The 27,176-nt window shown below is 46.1% G+C and overlaps 1 protein-coding gene across 4 annotated transcripts in view; it reads right to left on the bottom strand.

Moving 5' to 3' along the window:
* Positions 1 to 3,434: 3,434 nt before the first annotated feature.
* Positions 3,435 to 27,176, bottom strand: part of COX18 (cytochrome c oxidase assembly factor COX18) — a 150,261-nt gene continuing 126,519 nt past the window's right edge. For all 4 annotated transcript variants that reach the window (XM_069632320.1, XM_069632322.1, XM_069632319.1 and 1 more), the window contains 2 exons: positions 17,244 to 17,351; positions 3,435 to 3,706 (listed from right to left, as the gene is read on the bottom strand). In XM_069632320.1, coding sequence (XP_069488421.1) covers positions 3,533 to 3,706; positions 17,244 to 17,351 — 282 coding nt within the window. In that variant the 3' untranslated portion in view covers positions 3,435 to 3,532. The remainder of the gene's footprint in view (positions 3,707 to 17,243; positions 17,352 to 27,176) is intronic.

Genomic DNA, 27,176 nt, shown 5'->3' with positions numbered 1-27,176 from the left:
TATTGTTAGTAGATCAACAAAAAAGTATTTGAAGAAATTGATGTCCCAATTAACTACGACTTGATGTCAGGGTTGGTATACACTCCCATGCACCCCTCTACACACACAAGATTAGTTACTAATTCTGAATAGTAAGGTGTGCAACTGTACAAATACCTTTTGCATGTTTTAATACCATCTCTGAACAAGGAATGCTTAATCTTGGATTGACTTTTATCCAAATCTTGTGTTTACGAACCAAACATCCAAGAGTACCAGGATGTGAGTGGTTATTGTTAAATACCACTAAAGGCAAGCATGAACTTGCTCATTATAGTACCATTATCAAGACACTGTAATTTCTCCTAGAGCATCACCAATTTATTTTATAAAACACCTGTTATTTTTAAGATGTTAAACTCTAGGAGGCGGAATTCAATTGGCAGCATTTTGGCATTCTAAATAACAATCTCAAGATCTTAGCCTCTAAATTACCAAGTTCAATAGTCATATTTTGACCCCATACCTCAACTCCGTATAGCATATAAGGAACTATCTTGGAGGACTATAGCAATAGAATGGTTTTAATGGAAATGCCACTTTGTCTTCCTATGAAATTACTCAGGGTAAGAGCAATTTTCATGCAGTTCGATTCATTGGATTGCCATTGATGGGCCCATCTCAACTTGCTGTCTGTTAAGATGGCAAGATATTTATAGCATTTCACTCGTTCTCTCTCTTTCTCATTGAGTTTCCATTTAAGACTTGCTGGCGTTTAGTACTTAATTTTGCAAGAAAATGCTACAATCTTTGTTTTCTCGATGGTGATCCGAAGACCATCGCCATCAGCATACACTCCCAGGGCATCCAGTAATGCTTGCAAGCCCTTAGGAGTGTAGTCGACCAGCAAAAGGTCATCAGCATACCCTAGCCAGCTATAGCTCAATGAGCCAAGTTTAACAGAGCAGGCTTCTGATAAAGTTGCAATCAAGTCAGCTTAAACTATGTCGCAACCATATGCAACCCTGTTTTACTCCGCAGACTGTGGGAAATGATTCAGTAACATGGCCCATGTTGTTAGTTCTCACACGGACCCTAGTGTTGATATACAGCAGCTGTATCATCGTCAACAGGCCATGAGGAAATTTACATTTTACTAGTTTGTTCCATAGTTTATTTCTCATGACCGTGTCGAAGGCGGCACTAAAATCGATAAAAGCTGCGTATACTGGCAGTTGACATCTTTCCCAGGCGTATTCCATGATGGACGTCAAACAGATCAAATTATGGCCAGTACTAGATTTGTTTTCGGAAGCCAGTCTGGTTAACGGGTAGAATGCCATATTGGTTTATCCACTGGTTCAGCTCATTTAAAAGTACACAAGTGAACATTTTAGCAGGGATGTCCAACATTGCTAACGTGCCATATTTCGCTGGTGACTTCCAGCATCCTTTTTTTGTAAACTGGAATAATAGTACTCTCTCTCCATGTATCAGGTATGAGGCCACCAGTCCCATTTGCATTAAACAAAGGATGAAGAGCATTAGCCCAGGTAGTAAGTAGGGGATAGCTTTAGTAAGGCCTTGCAGGTGCCATCAGGATCTATTGCGTGAGATGATGAAAGTTTGATTATCATGTGAGAGATCTGCTCTATAGATACTATTCAGGACCATCTTGCTACTTCTAGTTCGTGATCTTCATCGCACAGTAAGTAGGCACCTAATGTGTCCTTGATGTGGGTACACTAAATCTGTTCTGGTACACTGTTTATTCGCAGATTCCTTTTTGCTGCAACTTTAAGAGTAGTCCAAATCTCTGTGTTGCGATTATTTCTGGCATGATATGCCAGTTCCAACCACAAACCACATTGTTTCTTCCTATTTGTATCTCCGTAGGAAACAACAATATTGTTTTTTGATATCTTTGACAAGTTTTGGGATATTATGCAGAATGGCACAAGCTCCTTCATTTCCCACGGTTTAGGCAATGTCTTTTCTCATCTCTCTTTTCGCATTTTTAATATTGCAGTCAAACCTCTGGTGTTTATTAGTTGACCTGTTCCAACGTTCTGACGGGATCCTGTGACTAGGTTTTTTTGGGGTTACTGCACTAATCTGTATCATAAGATCAGAAAAGTCATGATGGAAGGTATTGGGTTATCCGACGACAACTGGCAATTTGCAGCGAAGCAATGTAAACCCTCCACTGCTACAGACTGTGCTTTCTCCAAGTTTGTGGGGTTCCAACTTATTCGGTTGTCACTTGGATTGAGAAACAGATCACCATTTTGAAACATTTTACTTTCATTCACTATCATGTCAAGCATGACATATAGCGGTAGTTGTTCGCTTACTTCGCGATAAATGACAGCCATATTCGTAACGATTGACCTAGCTGCTTCCTTAATGAAGACAGTCAATTGTTAACATTAAGCTAGCTCTGTGCTTTTAAGGGGAAGACTGAAATATCTCAGGGATGTGAGTTTTGGGCAGAGGGGCAGGTAGTGGGGGGAAATGGCCATACGGACTAACATGGCCTTGGAAGTTTAATCAGTGGTGTGGCAGATCAGAAGAAGGATGCAGACTCTCAGAGGGCATCTTTAGTATGGCTTTATTAAATGATATGGTGAAAACCTGGCTATCCCCATCGCTATGGGGCATTCCCTTCCTACTTTACTTTGGTGCTCGTCAGTCATCTTGAAATTTCCAAAAACAATGAGTCCATCGTCCAAAGACTAATGCTATCTGACCCTACCACCAAGTTGAACCAAAAAACGAACAAGGTCAGGAGAATTTCACCTTATTCCGGAAAGGAGCTTCTTATACAGCCTCTTTAGTCTTTAAACTCCAGTTTAATACATACTTTTCAAGCAGTCTTTCATGACTCCTCGTATTAACTCATACAACTCTTTCAACAGGCTCTTGCTGCTCCCTTTCTTTGATGCAATGACTTTTCTTGTGTCCGATTCGTTCCTTAGGTTAATCTGGAAAGGGTTTGCATATTCAGGCAAACTAGATGTCTCTATGGGATTCTTATTTCTCTTGTCGGCATATTTCCCCACTATATGTCCTCGTTATTCCCTCTCCAGATTTTATTTGTGAAGGCTTCTTAGGCCTTCTGCTCCTGGTCTTCTGTCGTTCTTATATACCACTCATTCCCATCACACACAGGATTTATCGTCCCTACTTTTGTACAGCATACTCTTTAGTTTGAAGAATTAGCTCACTAGGTTAATATTCTCATAGTGACCTGTTCCTAATATTTTTTTGTTTTGTCCCTGGTCTATGTCCTATTATGTTCGCACCCTCAAGTTGACTCATCACTTGTTTTAAATGTTGTGCTATTGTACAAGAACCTTTCTGGGGAATGCCCCCACCATCTGCAAATGTGTTATTGTAAGTCATTTCTGATTGAAAATGAAACCCATGTTCATCAAATAAATGCAAAATACAAATTAGAATTCTGAGAAACGTAGGCAAGATAAACAAGCCAGCTTTTTTCATTAAGGTTTATTGACCGTGAATTAAGGTACACATTTATTGGCGAAAAAGTTCATTTCTTTAAAAAGTACTTTACATATAATGCAGTTGCTATGTCCTGGTATGGCGTGTCGGAGTCTGCCTTGGAGCTGGGTATCCTGAATGTGCGACGCAGGGTTGGAGAGCGGAGGAAGAGGTTATGTGCTAGTCCCACACAACTGGAAGAAAACCAGTAGAGTGCCATAGACTGAAAGAAAACCAGACACACAGATTCAGAAAGGTAGGTTTTAAGGTAAAGGTAGAACACAAAGAAAAATTAACAATTCACAGAGATCAACATTATCACAATGACACCATCTATGAGGAGGTGTTATTCTGTACAAAGGTGATCTATGGATAATCCATGTTTCCATTTACAGTTTGTAAAGCCTGAACATCAAGGGTTGACGTAGACGATCGAGCAATCGCTACCCGTCTAAAAAAGAATTAGCTTCATTAGCATTAGTGGTATAATCATTAGATATTTCTAACTGCTGTGGGCAAAGTGGAAGTGATTGCTGCCCCAACAAATGTGCACACATATGTTAGCGCAGATAGGTTTCTGTATAAGGGCTTGGCACATGAATGCTCTATTTGGACAAAACATCCTCCAAAAAGCAAGCATGTGCTCTAATTAGTTCTAAGTTGGAGGACATGCCTTTTGCAGCCACATCAATACTAGAGATGGGGAAAGGACTTTCTACTTCATCTAATCAGTGTAGCGTACATTACCAGTGGACCGAATAGAACGATTACTTTTGATTTTAGCGCTTTATAGAGTGCCAGCCTGTGGTGTCTGGGCCACTGAATAACAGGCGGGGACAACTCTTTCTAAAATAGGTTTTGAAATACACAAAAAATAAACAAAATACAACTAGCAGTGGAAGTAAAATGATTCTGAAGGAACAAGTTACTTACCTAACTGTTGTTCTCCAGCATGGGTCTGGCATGGATTCACATGCTCATGAATATTCCCAGTCATCACGCTGGGAATACTCGGTAAAGAAAAAATCAGTTTCAGTTTCATTTCTGAACTTTCTCCTAATAACCAATCGATGAGCTCTGGGTCATACAGCTCCCAGCCAATAACTGACCTCTACCCAAACCCCTCCCCTGGAAGCCATCTTCAGATTTGGTAGCATGTAAAGTGGCAGTAGGACCAAGAGAAGAGCCGCAGAGGGGTAGGCAGGAGGGTTTGTATGTCAATCCATGCCAGACCCATGCTGAAGAACAACAGTTACAGGTAAGTCACTTGTGCCTTCTCCAGCATGGGGTCTGGCATGGATTCACATGCTCATGAATAAAGAATACATAGCAGTGCGCACATGCACAAGTATTGGGAGCTGGCAAAGGCTCAACATAAGCATTTCTTAACTCCTCACCAGGCTCACCTTCAAGCGAACAGGTTGCGCAGCACTGCTTGGCCGACTCTGGACTCCTCCCTGGAATCCCTGTCGACGCAGTAGGATCTCGTGAAGGTGTGTGTCGACTTCCACGTAGCAGCACTGCAGATGTCCAGCAGGGGCACACCAGACAGGAACGCCGGAATGGCAGCGATCGCTCTGGTTGAATGGCCACTCGGACGGCCAGGCAACGGTCGGTTTGCCAACCGGTGACAATGGGTGATGCAGCCGGAGAGCCACCTGGAAATGGAAGCCTTGGAGAGGGCCTTCCCATGGTTCACAGGGCCAAAGTTCACAAAAAGTTGTGACGTCTTCTGGAAACTCTTTGTGCGGTTCACGTAGAACTTCAGCGCTCTAGTCACATCCAGTGAGTGCAAAGTCCTCTCGGCCAGCAACGAAGGCATCAGAAAAAACACAGGCAACACCAAGGGCTCGTTTAGATGAAAGTACGACAGCACCTTGGGCATGCAGGAGGGGTGGGTCCGCAGCACCACCCTTGTGTCGTGAAAAGTCAAATAAGGTGGTTTACAGGACAGAGCCTGAATCTCACACACTCGCCGGGCAGATGTGATGGCCACGAGGAATGCTGTCTTCCACAAGAATTTTAGTGGAATTGTCTGCATGGTTTCGATTGGAGAGCCCATGAGCCTAGTCAGCACCACATGGACCCTTCACCGGCGGGAACAAACTAAACAGTCCCTTGAAAAAACTCCTTAACCAAACGGTGACCATAACGACGACCGTCACAGAGATCTGGTGTAGCGGGAGATAGCCGCCAAATAAACTTTGATGGAAGCATGGGCCAGTCCTGCTTTGGCCAATGACAGCAAATAAGGTAGCACCTGCGGAGCCGTGACTCGCAGAGGGTCGATCTTCTGTGTACGGCACCAAACGCCAAACCTCTTCCATTTATGTCCGTAGCATTTAAGCAAAGATGATGCTCTGGCCTTGGCAAGCACCTCCTTGCAATCCGCTGGAAGGTCGTTACTCCCGAACTCTAATGCTGCAGGAGCCAGGCCTTCAGGTTCAGCGATCCTGGGTCGTGGTGCAGAATTGCACATCCTTCTCTGGCTAGAAGATCTGCGACCACTGGAAGCTTGACTGGAGTGGACGCTGACATGTCAAGAAGGACCGGGTACCAGCTCTGCCTCGGCCACGCCGGTGTGACGAGGATCATCCTGCACCTGGACCGTCTGAGTTGATTGACTAGTCGAAGAAGCAACGGCGGGAACGCATACAGAAACAGGGGAATGAGAATGCGTCCTGCATGCTCCCCGGCTGGGGAGACCTGCTGGCGAACCTCCGACACTTGGTGTTCATCGCTGTGGCAAATAGATCGATCTGGGGATTGCCCCATCTGCGGAACAGGTGATCCACTTGGTCCTGCCGAAGCTCCCACTCGTGGCAAATGCGCAGCTTCCTGCTGAGCGAATCGGCGACAGTGTTCTTCACTCCTGCCAGATGAAACGGGATGAGAAACATCCCTTGGGCGACAGCCCAGTGCCACAGGTCCTGCGCTTCTTTGGAGAGCGCCAGGGATCTGGTGCCTCCCTGCTTCCTGATGTAAGACATTGTGGTAGTATTGTCCGTGAAGACCCGCACCACTTTGCCCTTGAGGGACGGAAGGAAAGACTTGAGGGCCAAAAACACTGCACGCAGCTCCAACACGTTGATGTGCATCATTTCTCCTCCAGTAGCCACAGGCCTCTTGTGTGAAGACTTCCGGTGTGAGCTCCCCATCCTTACAGGGAGGCGTCCATCGTGACCGTCTCCTGGTGAGGTGGGGTCTGGAAATCCACGCCCCTGGACAGATGTGCGCGGACTCCCCACCACCGTATCGCTCGACGGAAACTCTCGTCGAGTGTAATCTTGTCCTCGAAGCTTCCCGACACTTGTATCCAACGGGTGTCGAGGAACTCCTACAGGGGACGCATCCGTAGCCTGCACAGCCTAAAGACATGCCAAGCAGAGACTTTATGTACCTCACCCTGGCGATCTTCAGGGCCAACAGCCGTTGTACCTTGCCCAAGATGGCCGCAATCCTCTCCTCCGATGGAGACGCCAGGCTTGACACTGTGTTGAGTCGGGATCCCAGAAACAGCACGTCCTGCAATGGAATCAAGCAGGACTTTGCAAAGTTCACGGAGAACCAAAGATCCGTCAGTAGGCGAACGGTCCTCGCCATGTGGTCGACGGCAATCTCCTTCGAGCTGGCCCAGATGAGCCAGTCGTCCAGATTAGGATAGACGTGAATCCCCCGCAGTCACAGCTGCACCGCCACTGGTGCCAGGCACTTGGTGAAGACCCTTGGCGCCGACTTCAATCCAAAGGGAAGGGCCCTGAATTGGTAGTGCTTCCCTTGCATCACAAAGCGAAGGAACTTGCAGGGCCCCTTGTGAATGGGGAAGTATGCATCCTCTTAAGTCCAGCGATGACAGGAAGTCCCCCCTCTTCCAGCTGTCCGAGCACGTAAGAGTGACCATCCAGAATTTTTGGGACTTGATGTATTTGTTTAGTCGACGAAGGTCTAGAATGGGCCTCCAGCCCCCGGTCTTCTTTCTGATGAGGAAGTACCTTGCGTACACTGCGAAGCCTCTTTGGGACGAGCTCTATCGTGCCTTTCCTTAGCATGGCCAGCACCTCCAGCAGCAGCTGAGGGACGTTGTTTCCCTGCCGGCCCACCGGTGGTGTTCGGGGACACTTATGCTGAAATTCCAGGTTGTGTCCATGGGCGAGAGCATCCAGCACCCTACGATCGGTGGAGATGGTCTTCCACGCGCTGGTGAAGGTTGCCAGCCGGCCTCCCACCAGGGTGCACGTGTGGGTGCCCGACGCCACAGCCGGTTCAATCCTGCTTGGACATTGAAGGACCGCCTTCGGGACCCTGGCAACGGTGACGTCCTCCTCCGAAGGCTTTGGAGCGGCCCCTGTTGGTCTCCTGGGTCGAAGAGTGGGAGGGTTGACGGTAAGAAGAGGAGCCTTCGCCAAACCCCTCGGAGGATCTTTGGGACTTAACGCCTGAGGTCCAAAATGACGGCTTCCGTTGCTGAAGAGTGCCCAAAGCATGCACCGTCTCAGTGTTTGTCTTTATGGCTTGGAGAGACTCATTCACAGCCTCCCGAACAAACTGTCCCAGTCGAAGGGCATGTCCAGCACCTTCGACTAAACGTCCTGCCGAAAATTGGTGGCCTTTAGCCAGCCACGACAACGAAGGCAAACGCTGTTGCCCATTTGGCAGAATCCTGCGTCAGCAATGTCCATGGCCACTGTGATGGCGTGGTCCGACGCCACCTCGCCTTCCTGCAGAATTTCCAGTGCCTCCGACTTCTTGTCATCGGGAAGGAAGTCCAGGATGGGAGCGATCTTGAACCACAACTCCCGTTCACAAAGAGCCACGATACAAGCGCGTTGGCGGCTTTCATGGTAGTCGCTGCAAAATAGATGACCCGTCATCCCATGACATCTAACTTCTTGCCCTCGCTTTCCGGTGGGGTGGAGGCCACCGAGGCAGAGCCACCCGAGGACTTCTTCCTGGCCGCAGCGGACTCTACACAGCCCGGAGAAGGCTGGGCCCGTAAGCACTTGGGCGCGGAGTCAGGCACCCTGTACTTCTTCTCGAGGCGATCCCTCTTCGCCGGGGCCGTGGAAGGGTTCTTCATGAGAGACAAACCCTTGTCCCAAATGTCATCCAGGAGTGGGATGGAAAGGATGGTCTTCCTCTTCGCCTCTCTGCGCTGTAGTTGTTCGTGCCCGTGGTCGCTGTGTCCAGATCGGTCTCACCCCTCGGAGAGGGAGAGGAGGGCGATGGGGTCGAAGGGTGGTTGGGAGGGTGTACTCTCTTCTTCTTGGCCTGGGGCTCCCCCGTGGGGGGGGGCTAGACTGCGCCGCGGGCGGGGCCACCGGCGCAATAGGCATCCCTGTCTGAATCTCAGAGACCAGAATATGCAGTGCCGAAATGATGTCCACCGAGAAGTCTCTGGGTGGTAGCTGAGGTGCAAGCGAAATAGGCCGCTGGGGCACAGGCTGGGAACCCAGACCCTCGTCGCCTTGCTGCTCTTCTTCGATAGTGTCCTTGCCGTTGTCGCCTTTGTGCCGCGCTCGCCGTAGGGGCTGCTTCCTACGTTTCCCTCCTCCTGGATGGTTTGCAGGCCGGTGAGTTCCTCCTCAGAGGAGATATCCGAGTACAAAACAATGTGGGAATTCAGAGGGAAGAGAAAAACCAGATTGGCAAGAAAAGTGCAACTTTTAGTCACCACATGTTAAATGTACTTTTGCAAAATAAAGAAAAATAACTGTTTTAAAAGTAATGTTGGATGCGGCCCTGCCCTTGTTTAACAAGGTAAAGGGGGTTGTTGCTGGGAACATATATGGTATGTTCGATTCAACAGGCTTGTTTGATTAAGAACAAAATAAAGGAATTAAAATGCATTGGCCACTTTGGGAGCTTCAAAACGGGTTTCTGCGGGCTAAGCTGAGGCCTTCCCCCAAATGGAGCCACCATAAACCTCTAGGACACGAAAGTGATAATTGTTAGCTTGAAAAACTTTGAATGGACCGAGACAAAAAGTTCACACACTCGTCAGACATTCGTCTGTGCTCCAGGCTGGGACAATAGAAGTTCTGGGACACTAACCTGTGAATGGGAGGGGGCCATAAAACCTTCAATCAAACTGGGAACCCCCATCCCAGAGGGCTGAAGTGACAGTTGGTGGTAGCTGAAGAGAAAAAAAATGGTCCAGTGTAGGACAAAAGCCAGCCCATTTGTTTCAAAAGACTATTTTATTAAGAAACTTTTAAGACGGTTATTTTTGCAGCAGAAATTTGCAAAAAATGTACAAAGTTACAGTTTTAATGTAATTTTGTGGGGTGTAATTTAAGATGTTGTAGCCTTCACTGCCACCTTTGGAACAGAAATGGCAGAGAATTGGGCATTCTAAGGAAAATATAACTGATGCCACTGCGAATTTCAATGCTGACATGCCTAATGATCATCCACACACATGTATAAAGTTATAGAATTTTAGGCCGTTTATTTCACACTAAAAATGAACAAAAATGATAAGAAGGGCGAAACAATGTTTTACAGACTGCAGAGCTGGGCTGGCATGTGCTGCATAAAATATGTAAGCTGCTTATGTAATTTGTTAAAATGCCACAATTGTACAAATGTGCCATTTATGGCAAAAATTGATTTTAGCTAAAGTAACTGTGGGAAGGCTTTTCACCTCATAAAATACATCCTCAAACAGACTCCTCCTCGAGGAGGCGATTAACTTAGGCTGACCTATCTGAGTCTTGGAGGTAGGTCTAGCTCAGTTCTGCCCACCAATAATTCTGTGATGTCACTATGCTCTATATAAAGGATGGTTGACAGAACTAGAGACACTCTTTCCTGATTTTCCTGCACCTGCGTTCCTGATCTTCCACATTCATCCTGCCAGACTCCAGACCCCACTGCAAAGCCAACCCCTTGCTGATTCCAGATCCCACTGCAAAGCCAAAGCATAGCTGATTCCAGAACCCACTGCAAAGCCAAAGCATAGCTGATTCCAGATCCCACTGCAAAGCCAAAGCATAGCTGATTCCAGATCCCACTGCAAGGCCAAAGCATTGCTGACCATCCCAGCAAGGCCTCAATCCAGACACCCCAGATCTAAAATCCCATTAACCAGGGGAAAAGCTGTGGTATCTTTAGTATGCTGAGACCAGACCGGCTTGTCCACTATCTGCATTCAGCTGTACTTGGCATCCGGAGACCAGACCTTTGCCCAGCTGTCTTTTGCCAGGAGAGTCCGCTATCCGGTGACCAGAATCTTTTGTGACCAGAACCCTGACTGTTCCAAAATCCCAAAACTCAAGCGTGGACTGTGAGTATTTTCCCATCCCAGAGAAACAGTCTCCCCATCTTGACCCTTATGTCTTTATTCCACCCTCTAAGCAATCCTATCCATACCCTGGTAACTTGTTAAAACTGTTAGAATCCTCTGTGCACCCTGTCCTTGAATTTCTAAGTGCTAGCGCCATCTCTCTATTAATCCTGTCTTGTCTTGATCATAAGCCCTTAGTCATATTTTGAGTAATAAAACCAATTTCCACAAAGTTGAATGCTGGGCTGAAAAGGTTGACGTGGCGCATCAACCTTGGATCTTACTGTGTCCCTCTTTAACAATATAGTCTTAATAATCTAGTGTAAGTCAAACCTGTTCTTCTCTCAGCTGATTTTTCTCTCTTTCACGGCTTCATTTTCCCAAAAGCAAACCCTCTTCTATCTTGCAAATCTCATCCAGTTTTGTAGCTAGCGACCTACTTTCACCTCTATATTGCCCCTTTGATATAGATCTATCCCCCAGCCCAAACACTGCATTCGAAATCAGAGTACTTCACCAGTTTTTCATAAAATTCAATTATGTCATTTTAAAAATTGAGAAAATGCAAATTTCCAATGTGTGAATTCGGCTGCAGCATGGTCTAACTTTCCACTTGTTTTTGAATTGTATGCCTTGTGTGGGAGGACAGGTCCAAAAGGCCCCCCTCCCCTTCAGTCCCCTCCTTGTGACGTCCATGGCTCATCAGGGGCCCCTCCTGAAATTAGGGCCCAGATGACGGGCGGGCCACTGGCTGACACATTGACCAAACGTACTGTATTTTGCCAGGCCCAGAGAACCATTTTGAAAACCAGAACTCCATCTTGGAACACAAGTACCCGTGCGCTGCAGCACGGCCCCCACCTACGGAGAAGCCCTCGCTTACTCCCGCTGCCTTCGCTCCCTGGCAGATCCGCTGAAAGCCCTTTCCCACGAGCAGTCGGACATGAGCTAATGCTAGAGGCAAACACTATCATTCACCTTCCGCAGTGCATCACTATTCACCATGTGATTCAGTATGCGGGGCCGGCTTGGAATAATAACTGTAAATGGTCCCCAGTAATATACAGTGTCTTAAGCCTGTACCAAAACCATAGTATGTCAAATACATTGTGCTAATGTCCTTTGTGCACGACCCTGCATCTAAAACTTATAGACACTGCAATGACACGACAAATGTATCGCTACATGGCCCAATGCAGAGAATGGTTAAAGCCTGTAAGTACTGTATGAATGACCTCGTTTGCCAGGTATTTCGCTAAGTGCCTCCTCAGGTATAATGCAAGTAAACCAACACAAGGTTCTTATAGAATGACTAAACTAATGCTGCTAGAGTGTAAAGAAACGCAACAATAGTGGTACTGTAAAGCACATGTAAATTGCCTAAAAAGATACATAGAATGCCATGAGTTGTGTGTGCATATAACATATATTACTGTTTTTAAACCACATCGGTCTGCTGTTTCTGCGTGCTCCATCAAACCTAACGCTACCTCAGATGTTGCTTTAACCCTTGAAAAGCAAAAACCATTAGTTTACAAATATACACCTTTGTGATAATAAGTAGAAATGTTGATCAACCTGCATGATACGATTATGTAAGGGTATAGGTAATGTAGATATGTAACTCTTTAGAAAACGAATTATTATATATCTACTGTATTCCTTTTTGTTACTATAAAATGCTGCACACACGAAGAATCTAACTGCAGACTTGCTCAAGGTCACTTCCCCCTCCCTTCCCATTGAAGCTCGCCAGGGAAGGCTAAGGCCCAAGCTGTACTGCCTCACCTCCCCCAATTCAGCTGGAGCCTCCTCGAACATCCATGGTCCCCCCGCAGCTCACATAACCACGGTCAGCCACCTGAAGTATTTACAATTTAGCAGTAAACCTCCGATACAACTAAAAAGCCAGAGGTGGACCCTCGCGGGTCCCATGGCCCACCAGATAACCCCAAATTAATGGCCCTTGTAAAACAGACACCCGATATTGTACCAATACCATGTAGACGCATTTGTCACTACTTCTAACGAGACCAGAAAACCGGTCATCTCATCCCATGCCCCGAGACCTAACCCCGTAGCTTACAGCACTTAGTCAACAGGATAAGAGTAACCGTGCCCTGATATACTGCCCACACATCTTCAGTAACGTGCATTCCTTCAGTGCTTTATTAACCCCTAGAATAATTTTTTTGCAGGATTTACAGGACAACCGGAATAAGGTTGAATAATGTGTGTGTATGCGTGGCCACAGGGCAGAAAACCAAAGAAGCTGTTCATCAATGACACTGACCACGCCTGACCGGGCGGCACCATGCAGATGAGCCCAGCTGATTTCCCCACCCCACGTTGGCACTGCAGAAATGTCCACCAACCACGAAGAGACTCGTCACAGCTGCATGTATAGTTAGCCGACGCCACCCAATCCCTACGAACATGTGTCCCCTATAGTGTGTAGGTACTTATGATGTTTTTTTAAATATAAACGCCTGTCTTTGCTATTGTCAGACAGAGCGCTCTCGGAGTTTGCAGAGTCCTTTGCATGCCCTATTTTGACTTAGATAAAACTTCTGTTTTACGCTCACCCGCACTTGGTCTTAGCCTTATTCCCTTCTTGGGAGAGTCCATTACTGCCTCTCATTGCGGGGAGGGTCGTGCTATTTGGGGACGCTCGCCTCCAGCCTCTTGTTGATCCCTTGCCTTGTGATTGCTAGTTTTATGCAAAGATAAAGTTGTGCTAGTTGTTGTGAGAAATCATATTTGTCTCAAAGCTTTAACCGCACATTAATTATTTGTCAATTTCTAAGTGTCCTTTTATGCTATTTCAAAGGCTTTAATGTGAGGGAAGGTCGGATTTTGGTTCTGTTTGCTGTCTCTTATCCCTGACTACCTGCTGCTTCATTCTATCCACTCCGAATTTGATTATTTGTGGGTTGAGTGAACATTGCAGGGGGAAAACCTTAACTTGGGTGCTATCTATTTGAATTCCAAAATTGCTCCTATTCAATTGTGCTTTGAATATGTTCATGTAGAAGGCTAACCAAGTGTAGTTCAGTAGTTTTTATTGCAATTATCCCCCCATTGGTGATTACTGCCCAATATTAAAATTTGTGATTTTTGTGAATTCTAAAAATAATTGTTGTATTTTCACCAATCGGCCTGGTTCATGGTCCATTGTGACCCGGGATATTTGTAAAAGGGGGTGTGAGACGGGTCGGGTATCGGCTCAATTTGAATTAATTGAAATTAAAGAAAAAGCATTCCTATTGAGCGCCACATCACAGGATAAGAACGGTCCTCTGTCGGGATTCGACCGGTTTCCTGCAGGCTGACTACAGGGGGTCTGTTTAGGGCGAGTCCCCACATGGCTGGGTTTGCTTACCTGCTTAAGGGATAATAGTTCCAATTATAGTTACTAAACTTGTACAAAATGTGTATGACTTTTGCATCCCTGTCCGTTACAAAAATCAACGTGTCAGCAAACAAAATAATGAAGGTCCTATTTCTGACCCAGAATGTCAATTTTCAGAAATATGAATTGTGTGGGAAGAATAAATGCTGCGCCTCCACACGTGTTTTTAAGTTTGAATTTGTTCCGCATTCATCATACTGAATTTTCCCTGACCCATACAAGGTTGTTCACAGATATGTCAGAGGGCGTTTTGCGAGTGCTTTCGAAGCGTTCAGTCGGCCGGGAAGACCTACTTTGTGCTGCTGCTTGAACCTGGGATCCATTATTTCGGTATGGTGCGGCCACAGCGCTCTACGTTGTGTCCTGACCTGAGGGGACTCATTTGTTAGAGGGAAGGTATCCAGTCTGTCTTAAACTTCTTTACCATTACTGTGATGAGCAAAGCTACACAGCGATACGCCAAGACACGCCTTGTTTCTGCATTCTTCTACATATAAAAAAAAGAGCTTAAAGCAAAGCAGCAGAGGATACGCCCCAGATCCTAGAACAGTCATGAATTAAACCAATCAGCTATTATGCCTGGACTCCCGGATTAACAGCTTTCTCCACATCCCCAGGGACACATGGCCCAGTCGCAGGCTTTCAGTTCTCCGTTAATTTGATGTTGGGACTTGCGCTGGGTCACTCCAATTCATTTAAACGCAGGGGAGTTGCTAGGTCTGGAAAATACCCGGGGCTAAGCTGCTGTCGGAACTGTTGGGACTGGGGGCGAGCTAGTCTTTTGGCTGTAGCTGCTGAGATTCTATCCGGGGCTACAACCAAAAGATCAGGGGCTATAGCCCCCTTACCCCCCCTAGCAACGCCCCTGTTTAAACGGTATCCAGTAAATGAAAATCCAGGCCTGGCCCAACGTGTCCCGGCTGACATGTAGTAATCTGGCACGACCCCTGTGACGTACAAAGTAGCAATGTAAAGGTGTGAATCTACAGGATTAATAAGAAACAGACTTGCTTCATACGGTGTAGCCATACTGAAAAAGGAGTGTTCTCGTTAACCCAGTTGCTACTCCTTAAATGAACAGGCACAGCAACAGGATGCAAAATGTCCACTCGCCACTAGCCATTGGCTAATGATATTGGACTCTTAGCGAGTAAGTATGTATCGAATTGAGGCGGCAGGTGACTTTTATGACTGGCTAGTAGCTTGGCCTATGAAACATGAAAATGTATGCAGTTCCTGACTAGAGGCCTCCTAGTAAAGACATCCACCTCAATGTTTGAGAATTGATTGCTTAAGATTTCAAAGCATTTATTTCCAAGCCCCTGAGCCCATTCTTTTCAACCGCAGAAGCTTTACTCTGTACATCACTAGAGCCATTTTACGTTATGAAAATGTTGCCAAAAAACGAATTTCTCCTTGGTGCAGCCAGATGAATATCAATTGTCGCATCGTCCACTGCAGTCAATACTGCTCCTCGTAAGGCTCAACGATATTGCAGGCTTTCATTTGCGATTGGTGCAAATTGCGGATTGCTTACACAGGATCCTTTGTGAATCCCCATTTGTACACAGTTTGCGTGTGGGCAAAAGCGCAACTACTGCATTATTATTTAAAAAAGCTTTAGAAGCCAATGCGTCGAAAGTGATTTTTAGTAGCAAATAAAGTAATGCTAAGTGCTGTGGACTGTATTGTCCATGCAAGCGAATAGTAGTCACGTGGCAAAACAAGGAATGCCTATTTCCAAGCTTTTATACATCATTTATATGAAAAACACTCTAAATATAAGCATCTGCAGTGAACTTGAATACAGTTCTTGACCACACACACTTGTGCGTTTGCTACCATGTACCCAAGAGGTGTACACGATGCACGACCACAGACTAAAGCTTAATGCTATTGGTCACGTTTGGAATATGAGAGCGGTACACACAGCTCAGAGCCACAGAATGGAAAAGATATAGATAGATAGGTAGGTAGATAGATAGATAGATAGATAGATAGATAGATAGGACAGACATATATTTATGGTTTCAATTAATTTAATTATATATTAGTGAAGCATGAAAGAATGCAACTATTAACAACTTTAGTCACTATAGCACAAAAACACTAACTGAGATGTCCAATCTCAACTGAAAGTGTCCATGTGAAATAGCCGTGGCAACAATGGGTGCCACAATAAAATCAGGAACTCTGGCATTTTCGCCCTTAATCCGTGTTTCCTTTACAGAGGTATTGACCTAGGAGGAGACGTCCACAACTTTCCCCCAGCGCTTGTTTACTACAGTGGCTAAGCCAACTCCACCCTCCTCTGGAAGCACAGTAGCTGATCCTTCAGGACTGCTCTCTACCTCCAACACAAAGCCTGTTATACTGGTAGGAGGAGACTTCCACACTTTCCCACAGCGCCTGTTTACTACAGTGGCTAAGGCAACTCCACCCTCCTCCGGAAGCACAGTATCCTTCAGGACTGCACTCTACCTCCAACACAAACCCTGTTATACTGGTAGTCATTCAGAGTGGCCATCCACTCTCTCAGGAAAACAGCAACTTTCTCCCTAGATTCAAGGCACCGCTAATCTTCAGACCGCTCAAGAGTCTTCTGCTAAACTTCCCAACCTACTATATTCAACTTGATAACTCCCACACAGCCCATCAAAATTAAACTGCTCATGTGTATCCCCACTTCGTGGCGGATTCTGGCCTCCGAGCACGGGACATGGTATCGAACCCGGGCTGCTCAGTGTGTGCTTGTTTCCAAGACAAGCGCCTTGCTCTGAGCTATCCTCCATGCCACAATCTCACCATCTTGTAAAAACTGAGGTCCTCTCGGATTCCTCAGTGGTACCTTAGAGTATCACTTATTCTGATTTGCTTTTCTGTGCCCTGTCCAGATCTGTGGTCTTCACCTCTGTGGTGTGGAACATTCTATGAGAGCTAACACATCTAAATAGAACAAGTGGTCAGAGAGTCGCATTCTGTGTTACGTGCCTTGTCTGCATGGTATTTACACAATGACACTGCATGACAGCGATATAAACATGCCTGCGCAGTACTACTTACAGACGGTACCGTGGCAGCAATCGGGATCATTGCTATAGCGAAAGCGCGAATAAAGTTGGTGATATATTTCTGAAACCTGGACAGCTCAATTTTTCGGAGCGCAAACATCTGCAGAACGGAAAAAGGAAAAGAGCACGAGAGGTTTGACAAATTGGCACAATAGCATTTTAGATATTCACAAATCCCTTTGCATGAATGCAACCACTACAGACAGCAGAACTCTCGAATAACAGATTCACAGATTGAAAAGCAAGCTTGAAGCTTGAGAAGCAGATCCCAACATGCCAGGGTACAGGATTATTCCTGGCAAATATGCGGAATGTAGCTTTGTGGGCGAGGTACAAGTTACTGTTTTGTTTTTATAGAACGCATTTGCGACCCCCAACTGGCGGCTGTTTCTGTGGATGGGTGAAGTCGGATTGGAGTTGTAACAACTAGTCTAAAATCCTCCAACTATCTAAAAAGATAGGCTTACAGGAGTTTCCCGAAAGCTACATCATTATCTTTCTTTCTCAATGCATTAGAAAGTTTCTTCTGCTATTAACAAGATAACAAGAATTATTATAATAAATAATAATAATAATGTTAGTGTTGGGACAAACAGTGGAGAGTATGTTAGAGGACGTCGAGTACAGATTCCTGGCTGGCACAAAAGTACTGAAAACCGTCTGAGAATATTTTTTAGCGTTTTTGGGATAAAGGTGAGAATAAGTCCCTGCCTTAATCTTGTGGCGCTGCGTGGGGTGGTCAATGGTGTCGGGTGTCACCCCGAGCTAGTACCAGGAGCAAGTATGTGGTGGACCATAAGACCACCCGAACTTTACCCCGGCACTAAGGCTGGGGGTAGTCACAGGAAAAAAGAACCCTATAAAAACCCTGTACACAGGATGGCACCTCAAGGGGACTGTCACAGGGATGTGCCAAACCCCAAACCGCCTACCCATATGCAGAACCAAAAAGGGGAACGGCACAAATGCACCAATAACTCCATACCTTGCGCTATACTCAGGCCTGTGAAGGACTCGCAGGAACCCCCACAACCCTCCTTAATCCACATGAGGTGGATGGACCCAATCCTTAAGCAGCCGCCTTCCCAAAAGGTGCACATGCTGGGAGAGCCATTCAAGCTCCCTAGCCAGAACCAAACATCTAGCATACGGAATGAAACTTCTCCTTTTAAGAAAACAAAGCTGCACCACTTCAAAGTTCCCAACAAGCAGGGCATACCTTTCTTCTCTCAGTATTAACTCCCTCCCATTGCGAGTCATGCAGGTAACACATTGTGGTCCTGTAGTCACAGAGTCGGCTTTTATCAATGTATACATTACTTGTGTGCAAAGCAAAGAATCCCCAATGTCCCAGGATGATTAGGATTTCGAATTTACGAATCTCGGCAACAAAGATGTACCAACGCTGTAGATGTTTTGACTCCTATGCCACATGCCAGGATAAGCAGGGGTCCAGACTCGTGACAAAGGAAAGCAGGGCTTCCAGGGGTAGGGTGAGATATTCCATACACTACAACAGCTCTAGTGGAATCCAAGATGGCAGCAGGCTTTCATATAACCTCCGGCCCGCCCCCTTCCAAGCCATTGAGCTACCCATCATAACCCAATCACAAAGCCGCACATCCCTCAAACTTGTGTCCTCGATATCCCAAAGCACTGCCGGGGAGGGAGGGGCGACTGCCAATAAAAAGCAGCTGGATCAGTGTAGCATTGTGGATTGCTGGAGTTTAAGTGTTGGAGGAAGGAGTTTAGAGGGGAGTGGCGAGAGGAAGGAGAGTAGGAGAGGGATGGACGAAGAGTCTGGAGGAGATTGGAGTAAAACACATGCCTAGAAGCAGAGAATTGTTGGAGTGGTGGAAGTAATTATAATTGGTTATTTTTAACACACTTAATACGGAAGAGGTTCTAAGCGCAGACCAGGGTTCAAACATGCGTTGCTCTGAGTCATTTTACGAGCGCGTTGCCACTGAGCTATCAGAAAGAGAGTGTATTGAGAGGAGGTTGAATGAGAAAGTTATCAGGCAGAGAATTCCTGAGGGTGAAGGTGGTGTTTCATCAGGTGAGAGATTTGTGCAGAGGTTTGAAAAGAGGTACCATCAAGAAAATAACCACTCAAGAGTGTGAGGGAGAATTTTCATTTAAGTGCTAAAATCCTCCCATCTTAGAGATCCCCACCTCTTTTTCTGGACTTTAGGGCTTTTTAATTTTAACCCTGGAGGGTAGCAAGACCTTTTTCTCACTCTCTCATGTGCTTTGACCTGATTTAGATTATGTGTTTCCACTGTTTTTGGAGTCTGACAAACCTTAGAAACTGTCGCCATTCTAACAGGAAGTGGAAAGAAGGTTAATTTACTCACCTGTGAATTGGATCCCCCTCTTCCCAAAAGGAAAGCTGTTATTTTCACTTAACTAATCCTGTTAGGATATAAATGTATGAGTGCTCCAATTAAGTCTTGCTTCCTCTGACTTGCGGTTAGCCTGTTGGTTTTCTTTTTGTATTATGTTTTTATCTTTTCTAAAGGTTATGTCTATAACCTTAAACAAATAAACAAATAATGACTTGCTGTTAGCCTTTCTAGAATACGACTGCCTTAGGGTATACTTACCTCTAAGTTGCTGATAGCTCCTTTAAAAAGTATATAGGTTTTACTTAGCTTAGTTAGCTGTGTGTCATCCTAAAATAAGTCAAAGAGTTACTGCTGACCATAGTCTGTGTTCCACTGACCTGATATGCAACTGTAATTATATAATACACCAAAAGGTCTTACCTAGTATAACTGAGTGTTACCATGAATAACAGTTATAGGTTTCTACTGTTCCTTGAATGAGTGTTCCACTATTCAGAAAAGTATATTTACAAGTTGGTTTACCAAGTGATTTCTTTGTTGAGTCACTGCACAACTGCTAGGGTCTACTACCCTTCACTTACTGTAAGGTAATCCGAAGGTAACATGGTTTTTACTCTCCGTGAATAGGTGTGGCCTATACTAAACGTGTATGATCAGGTCCTACTTCTCTAGAATTACTGTTGGGTATTCTGAAGAAGATTTATGCTTTGGTCTGTGTACTTTCAAGCATTGTGTTGTGTTTTTAAAATGTGTTCATGACTCTATGACCAGCACTTACCACAAGGCTTAACTTGGCCAATTTATATTTAAAAGAAACCTTTATTTTTTATAACACTCCTGGTTGTAAGTGTTTCTATTGAATCCTTGGTGTACTACAGGTTCATTGTACTTTCCTACAGCCCTCTCTCCTTCCCAAGAAAAGCCTGTCTGCTCGGTCTACGCTACCATATACTGAGGTGGTACAGCCTTATGCTAAGAGTGGAGTCTTGTACTGTCTCAGTTGAATGGTTTTACTAAGCCCTTAGTTGGACTTCAGAAGAACTGTCCTAACAGCAACAGAGTGCTTTACAGAGGTATACAACAGTACAGATATACAGCGGGGGGTAGGATACAGAAGGCCACAGAGGAGGGGTACAGCTGTACAGGGTGGCGGTGAGAAGAGGGACAGAGGGCGTCTAGCGAGTCACGTGGCGCGGGTGGCAATGTGATGACCTAGGAGATACTCCTTCAAGAGGTGGGTCTTGTTCTTTTCTGAATTGCAGGAGCGTGGGGACGAGTCCGATGCAGACCGGTAAGAGGTTCAATAGTCTTGTGGCATAGATAGAGAAGGCGTGTTTTCTGGTCCGCTCCTTTTTGCAGCTGCAGATTCTGCACATGTCCTCGCTTCTCGTGGTGCACTGCCCTCCGGAGATGCTGAGATTCTCCACTAGGTAGCTGGGAAACTTAAGGGGGCGACTGCCTTATTGATGATGAAGCAAGACTTGAAGGTGATTTGTTCATGCAGAGGGAGCCAGTGAAGGTCGATGAAGGCTAGGGTGATGTGGTTGTATCAGAGTAGACCCTTGATGAGGCGTGCGTTCGCGTATAGGACTCTTCTCGGGGGCACAAGGAAGGACTGTTAGGTAGGTATTGGAGCAGTCACACTGGGTGAGAATACACAACACATCTGCTTGGTATTAGGTAACCTCCGAAATCTCTACATTGGCTCTCAGTGGATGCAAGGATTAAATTAAAAACCCTATGCATTGTCCACAAGGCTTTCTGGGGCCTAGGTCCAAAATACCTTCAACTATCCCTATGCAAATACCTCCCCTCTCGAGCTCTTCGCTCCTCTACCTCCAACTCCCTGAGGGTCAGTAGTTTTTCAAAGAAACGAGCTGGGGGTAGATCTCCGTCTTCGGCTGGGGCCTCCCTCTGGAACAGCCTCCCTGCCACTCTAAAACTTTAGGAGAACCATCTTTGGTTCCGGAAGTACCTCAAGACCTTCCTCTTTTCTGCTGCTTTTGCTCCCCTTCTCCCCTGCTGATCTGTTCTCTTGGCACCATGCACCTGGCCACCCTCTGTCCTCCGAGCCCAGGTACCTGCTCACCCTTCCACCCTCCTGCACTTCCTCTGGGCCACCCCTTGCGCTGGGGTCTGTATCTGTACCCATACAGCCACCCCCTTTTTCTTCCTGCACTTATCAGACCTACCCTGTCTGCTGCCTTAAAACGAGCACTTGCAAACTGCTGGCTGCACTAAAACTGTTTGTTGCCTTTATTATTTATTTATTGTTATTTATCGGTTTCTCCTCTGCTTCGCACTTTCCACTTCTCCCCTCTTCCATGCACTTTTCCCCTCCCCTCTCCCATGCACTTGCGCATTCTCAATGTCACTGGGCCTAGTAAGATCGCCGTTTTGTTCTCCCCTATTCTCCTCCCTTGCCTTGTCGCGCTATGAAACACGTGTGTAAGAGCCCGATAGAAATAAAATATATCACATCACCTTTTGGAATAGGTATGTACTACACAAGTTGTTTGTGTGACTGAGCGGCCAGGCCTATCTCAAGAGGGGTAAATGTGAGCTGTAGGCCTGTACAATTGAAATTCGTAAATATAAGTAACCAAGTAACACACTTAATACAGAGGTATTCTTCCTTTCCTCCCCTTCCTCCAGAAGCTCACTGTCTCTAGAGCTCTGGTTCTCTCTAGGCTGGACTACTGCAACAACTTCTTTCTAAATCTGTCTGCTACCACTCTCTGCCCTCTGCAACTCATCCAGAACAGGACTGCGAGACTTGTCCTTGGCCTCAAGCCCAGGGATCGTATCTCTCCAGTCCTGAAATCTCCTCATTGGCTCTCGGTGGCTGCAAGGATTAAGTTTAAGACCCTCTGCAGGACCTGGGTCCCCAATACCTTCAACTCTCCCTTCAGCAATACCTTCCTACTCGAGCACTTCGCTCCTCCAACTCCCACAGGGTCAGTCGCTTCTCCAAGCAACGAGTTGGTGGTAGATATTTTTCTTCGGCTGGGGCCTCCCTCTGAAACAGTCTCCCTGCCTCTCTGAAAACCGAGGAGAACCATCTCTGGTTCGGAAGCACCTCAAGACCTTCCTCTTTGTTTCTGCCTTCTCTCTTCTTCTCCCTTGCTGATCTCGATCTGTTTCTGCACTGGGCACCTGGCTATCCTCTAAATTAGGGCTCAGACCCCTGCCCACCCAACTGCATACCCGCACTGCCTCCTGGCAACCCTTTGCATTTGGGTCTGTATCTGCAACCCTACAGTCCACTTACCCGCAATTATTAGACACCCGTTGTCTGCATTTAATTCTTGCACTTGCCTCCTGCTGGCCGCACTACTACTTCTTGTTTTGATCACGTGTTCAGCACTTCCCTCTCCTCCCTTGCCCTTTCCCCCATCCCTCTCCCCTGCACTCTGAAACACGTGTGTATGGGCGCAATATAAATATATCATGCACTCAAGGTTTCAGTAATAAATAGTTATTGAACATCAGTTTTTAAATAAACTATCTTTAAAAAGACAATTTGTTGTAACAATTCAAATACACTTTAAAATTAATTTTCAGAGCCAAATAAAGCTAGTGGATAATCTTTGGATATGCTTCCTAAACTAGTCCTACACCCTGAGGTGGCTTCAATCACAAGGATAGTATTTGCATTTGTATATCACACCAATACACTTTTGTAGACTCTTAGTTGCAGAAAGGAAATGTTATGGAAGTAAAAAGGTTATAACAATTTCTCAGCAACTGTCGGGACAACTGAATCCTCCAATGAAGTATAGATAAGCCTTTCCCAGCAGTACCAGTACACAACAAGCTACCACCTATGAGTCACAAACAGTATCAAAGTCAATGGAATTAGAAGAGTACATTTAGGGAGCCAGGAGTCTATGGATCTGTTGCACTTCTTGGATAAAATCTTGTTAGAGAGTTTTCAGAAAAATCACTTGTAGGGTCACAAGCTGTTAAAACTGTGTGGAGGGGAGTTGAAATCAACTCGAAAAAGGTAAGCCAGTGCAATTCCCAAGTGAGAAAAGCGCGGCTCAAGGCAATAAGGTAAGTAACCCAAGCCTAAACAGTACCTCTGGTTAGAAGAGTGGTCCAGCTGAATTCCGTCTTGCTACAGCGATGCAGACCCTGGTTCCTGAGTCTCAGTCATGGGGTCAAGAGGGACCACGTCTGGAGGGCTCCTGCGGGAGTACTCTGGGAGGCTGCTGGCAGCTACAGGCTCTTTTCGGTTCAGTGGCACTTCGTGGTTTCAGCCCTTAGCAAGCAGCACTGATGAGGAACAGACACCGGTTGGACTTCCTTCACTCCTTCGGTCCTGCACTCTGGTGAGGGGACTCTGAATCTGGAGGTCCGGCTTCTGGAGGGTCCTGATGAGTCTCGTGGAGCTTCTAGCTGGATTGGTTCCACGGCAGACGTTGCAATCGACTATGGACACTCGACCGCTAGCATTGGGCTCCCGCAGCAACAAAGGGGCACAGCAAGGGTTCCATGTGATATTTTTGCTGCAAAAATATCGCGATGCCAAAATATCACCATATTTTTGCGGCGAAAATAACACATGGACCCCCGGTCCATGTGTCCGATCATTTTTTAATATGCGGGGACACCGCCGCACCTAATATTTTCGCCGCCAAAAATATCGCCTATGGCCGTTCCCGACGACCATGTGTACGGCGATATTTTTGGTGGTGAAAATATTACCTGATACCACAGCAAGTCAGGGATAGTGGTCCAGTGTTCGTCTCCGGGTTAGTTGGTCCCACTAACCCAAGGGGAGAAGTCATACCGTCCAGAGCTTCTCTGTCAAGTTGAAAAAGGAGGTCAGCACAGCAACAGACCTTCACCGGGCAATTCGCAGGTCCAGGAGGTTGCAGCGAGCTTCGTTCACGGTTTCTTCGCTGGGTGTTTCTCCCAGTGGTCAACTCTGCCTGTAGTCCCAAAACCCTCGGCTTTTAAGCAAATTTCTCCCATTCATGCACAGCTTAGGCGGTCAATCACCTAGCAGGGTGGCTTTCCTCCAAGACAGCCGGCCAATCAGGACTAGTTGCAGTCAGGCATTCCTCGAGACACCTAATCACCCTAATAAAACACAGCTAGGTGAGCACATTACGGCCTTGCTGCTCACATAGGCGTTCCTCAGGCCTAACGCAGCCAGAACCCAGTCTGTGTGTCCACCCAGCAGACAGCACAAATCCAACTGATATCTTCAGCACGACTCCTATCGCTAGGAAGCAGCTATCATCCAACAATTACACCAGCTGCACAAATATCCGGTGCACCCACGCACCATACAACACTACCTCTCTCTACTAACTTGAACTACGGGTCCCGAGGGCGTTCAATCTACCACTGCTTTGAGGTCATACCAATGATATATAAAGCGCTATATAAATGCCAAGTAACCTAACATAACATAGGGGAGTTTCGGGCCCCATCCTCACATCCTGCCCTTCCAGACACACTGGAGCCATGGGTGGGCTTCAGGGCAGAAACCTGCCAAAGGCAAGAGGAACAAAGGGCTCAACCCTGTCTCAACGCACAGAGTAAAACCCAAGAAAGACCCCACAAACAGAAAATGGAGAAAAAAAGAAGGCCGGGCCAGTTTGACAAAATGGTCACCCAGGGCTGCTGTACTGCAACTGAGGATTCAGCCTAAGGTAGAAAAGCACAATGGTAGGAAAAAGTAAACCACTGCCACCAGCCATTTAAAAAAGCGAGGGTAACATAAAAATGTTACAAGAGAATGTAGGATAAGGTGCTAAAAAGTAACCCCTAAGCACTCCACATAAGATGGTGTGTGCTGGACCCACAAAGACAAAAGGGTAAGTAAAGTCAATTTCACTTTCCACTTCTTGGGAACTGTAGTTCACCCAAGAAAAGGTATTTAAACCTTAAGAGAAAAACTGCGAAAACACAAAATCCAAATCAGGTAAAAAAAAACATGAGTGATAAACAGGTCCCACTCACTGAGCAGTTAAAATTAAAAAGTCCTAAATCCAGCAAAAGAGCTTGGAATCTCCAAGGGTGATGGGAATTAGCACAGAAATGAAGATTCACCCTAAGAAGGTCGATGGGATGCCTTCGAGGAGGTCATTGCCCCCATCCAGGTGGGGTAGGACCAGTGCTTGAATGGTGGATCAAAAGCTGCCTGGAGGGAGGAAGGGCTCGACTTTCCTCAGGAGGGAGAGTTGATACCAAGTCTCAGTAAGTCTGTAACAAATGGGTCCCAGCGATCTTTTACTTTACTTTTATACCGTGCACCAGGTACCCGAAGAGCGCAGAAATAACCAGGCAAAACAACAACAACATAGACAAGAGTGGGTGATAATATTCACGCTCAATCAGACCCTCCAGCTTATAGCGATTTTGCGATCCCGCAAAATGCCGCGAAAATGGCCGTTTTGCGGTAAATGCCGCAAAAACGGCCGTTTTGTGCAAAAACAGCATTTTAAAAAAAACATTTTTTTTTTACTTTTTTTTTTAAGTAATCTGCAAAAATTAATGTTTAAAAAAAAATAATACTCAGGGAGCCAGGTTCTCAATTTTTTTTTCACACATGAAATGAAATGCACTAACACATCTCATCGCTTGCGCCCCAGAAAAGTGCAGCTCAATCCACAAGGAACACATGAATAGGCACATTTTATATGCGCGCCCATTCAGATGGCCTTTTTCACCTCTTTGATCTAATAAAGTGGCGTTTGTCAGTTTAAAAGCACATCCCTCATTTCCAAGCAAGATGCACTTGTAAATGTGCAGAAATTGTAGGCAACCCTACGCGCATGGGATGTGGGGCTGCCACTGCATGACAGGGTCTTTCCTGACCCAGACATGCATTTCTTTTAAGGTATGAACCGCTGCTGTGTCGCTTGCATTTCTGTTCCTCAAACAGGATAAAAATGCATTTTTTGGGACGCATTTTACAGCGGCAGGCACCTGGAGGGCCTGTCCCTGTGAAAGGCGCTGGGAGCTTGCAGAACACTGTCGGGAGAGCGATTCTATTCAAAGTACTGCCCATTTTGATGACAAAAATCTATCGAATGTTACAATTTGACCTATTTCGTCCAGTACTATTCAATCAATTTTCATAAATACTGAACATGTGTTTCCAGTTGTCACCCGCTCTCCATGTTCAGTATTTTTGGTCTAGGGTGGTTGCAGAAGTGTTTTGCCCTTTTTCCTCAAAATTGGAGGCGGGGACAGAAAAAAAAGAAAATAACGAAAAAGGGAACCTGCGGAGTCGGATCTGACCCGCGTTAGAGGGACAGATCTGGCACCGCAGGGTTGCAGGGGAAGCGGCAGCGACCAAGCAGTTAAGTAGGGGAGCGGGTGGGGTGGTGGTGAAAGGTACATTTTGGGTTGTTTGGCTGAAGTGCAAATCAATTCGCAGCGAAATTGACTACGGTCAATTCCACCGCAAATAATTCCACTTCGGTCAAACAACCCAGAACACCACCCAAGGCAGCTGGCCAGCGCACAATTTGCGCTACAGCTCAAGCCTGTGGAAATGCGCCGGTCACCTTTGAGAATAAGGTGACCTGCTCATTTCCAAAAATGGGTTGTCTAAA

The sequence above is a fragment of the Ambystoma mexicanum genome, chromosome 6q (genome assembly GCF_040938575.1).
Source record: "Ambystoma mexicanum isolate Mex_15411 chromosome 6q, UKY_AmexF1_1, whole genome shotgun sequence".
Classification (NCBI taxonomy): Eukaryota; Metazoa; Chordata; class Amphibia; order Caudata; family Ambystomatidae; genus Ambystoma; species Ambystoma mexicanum.
This window is presented reverse-complemented; position numbering and strand designations above follow the sequence as displayed.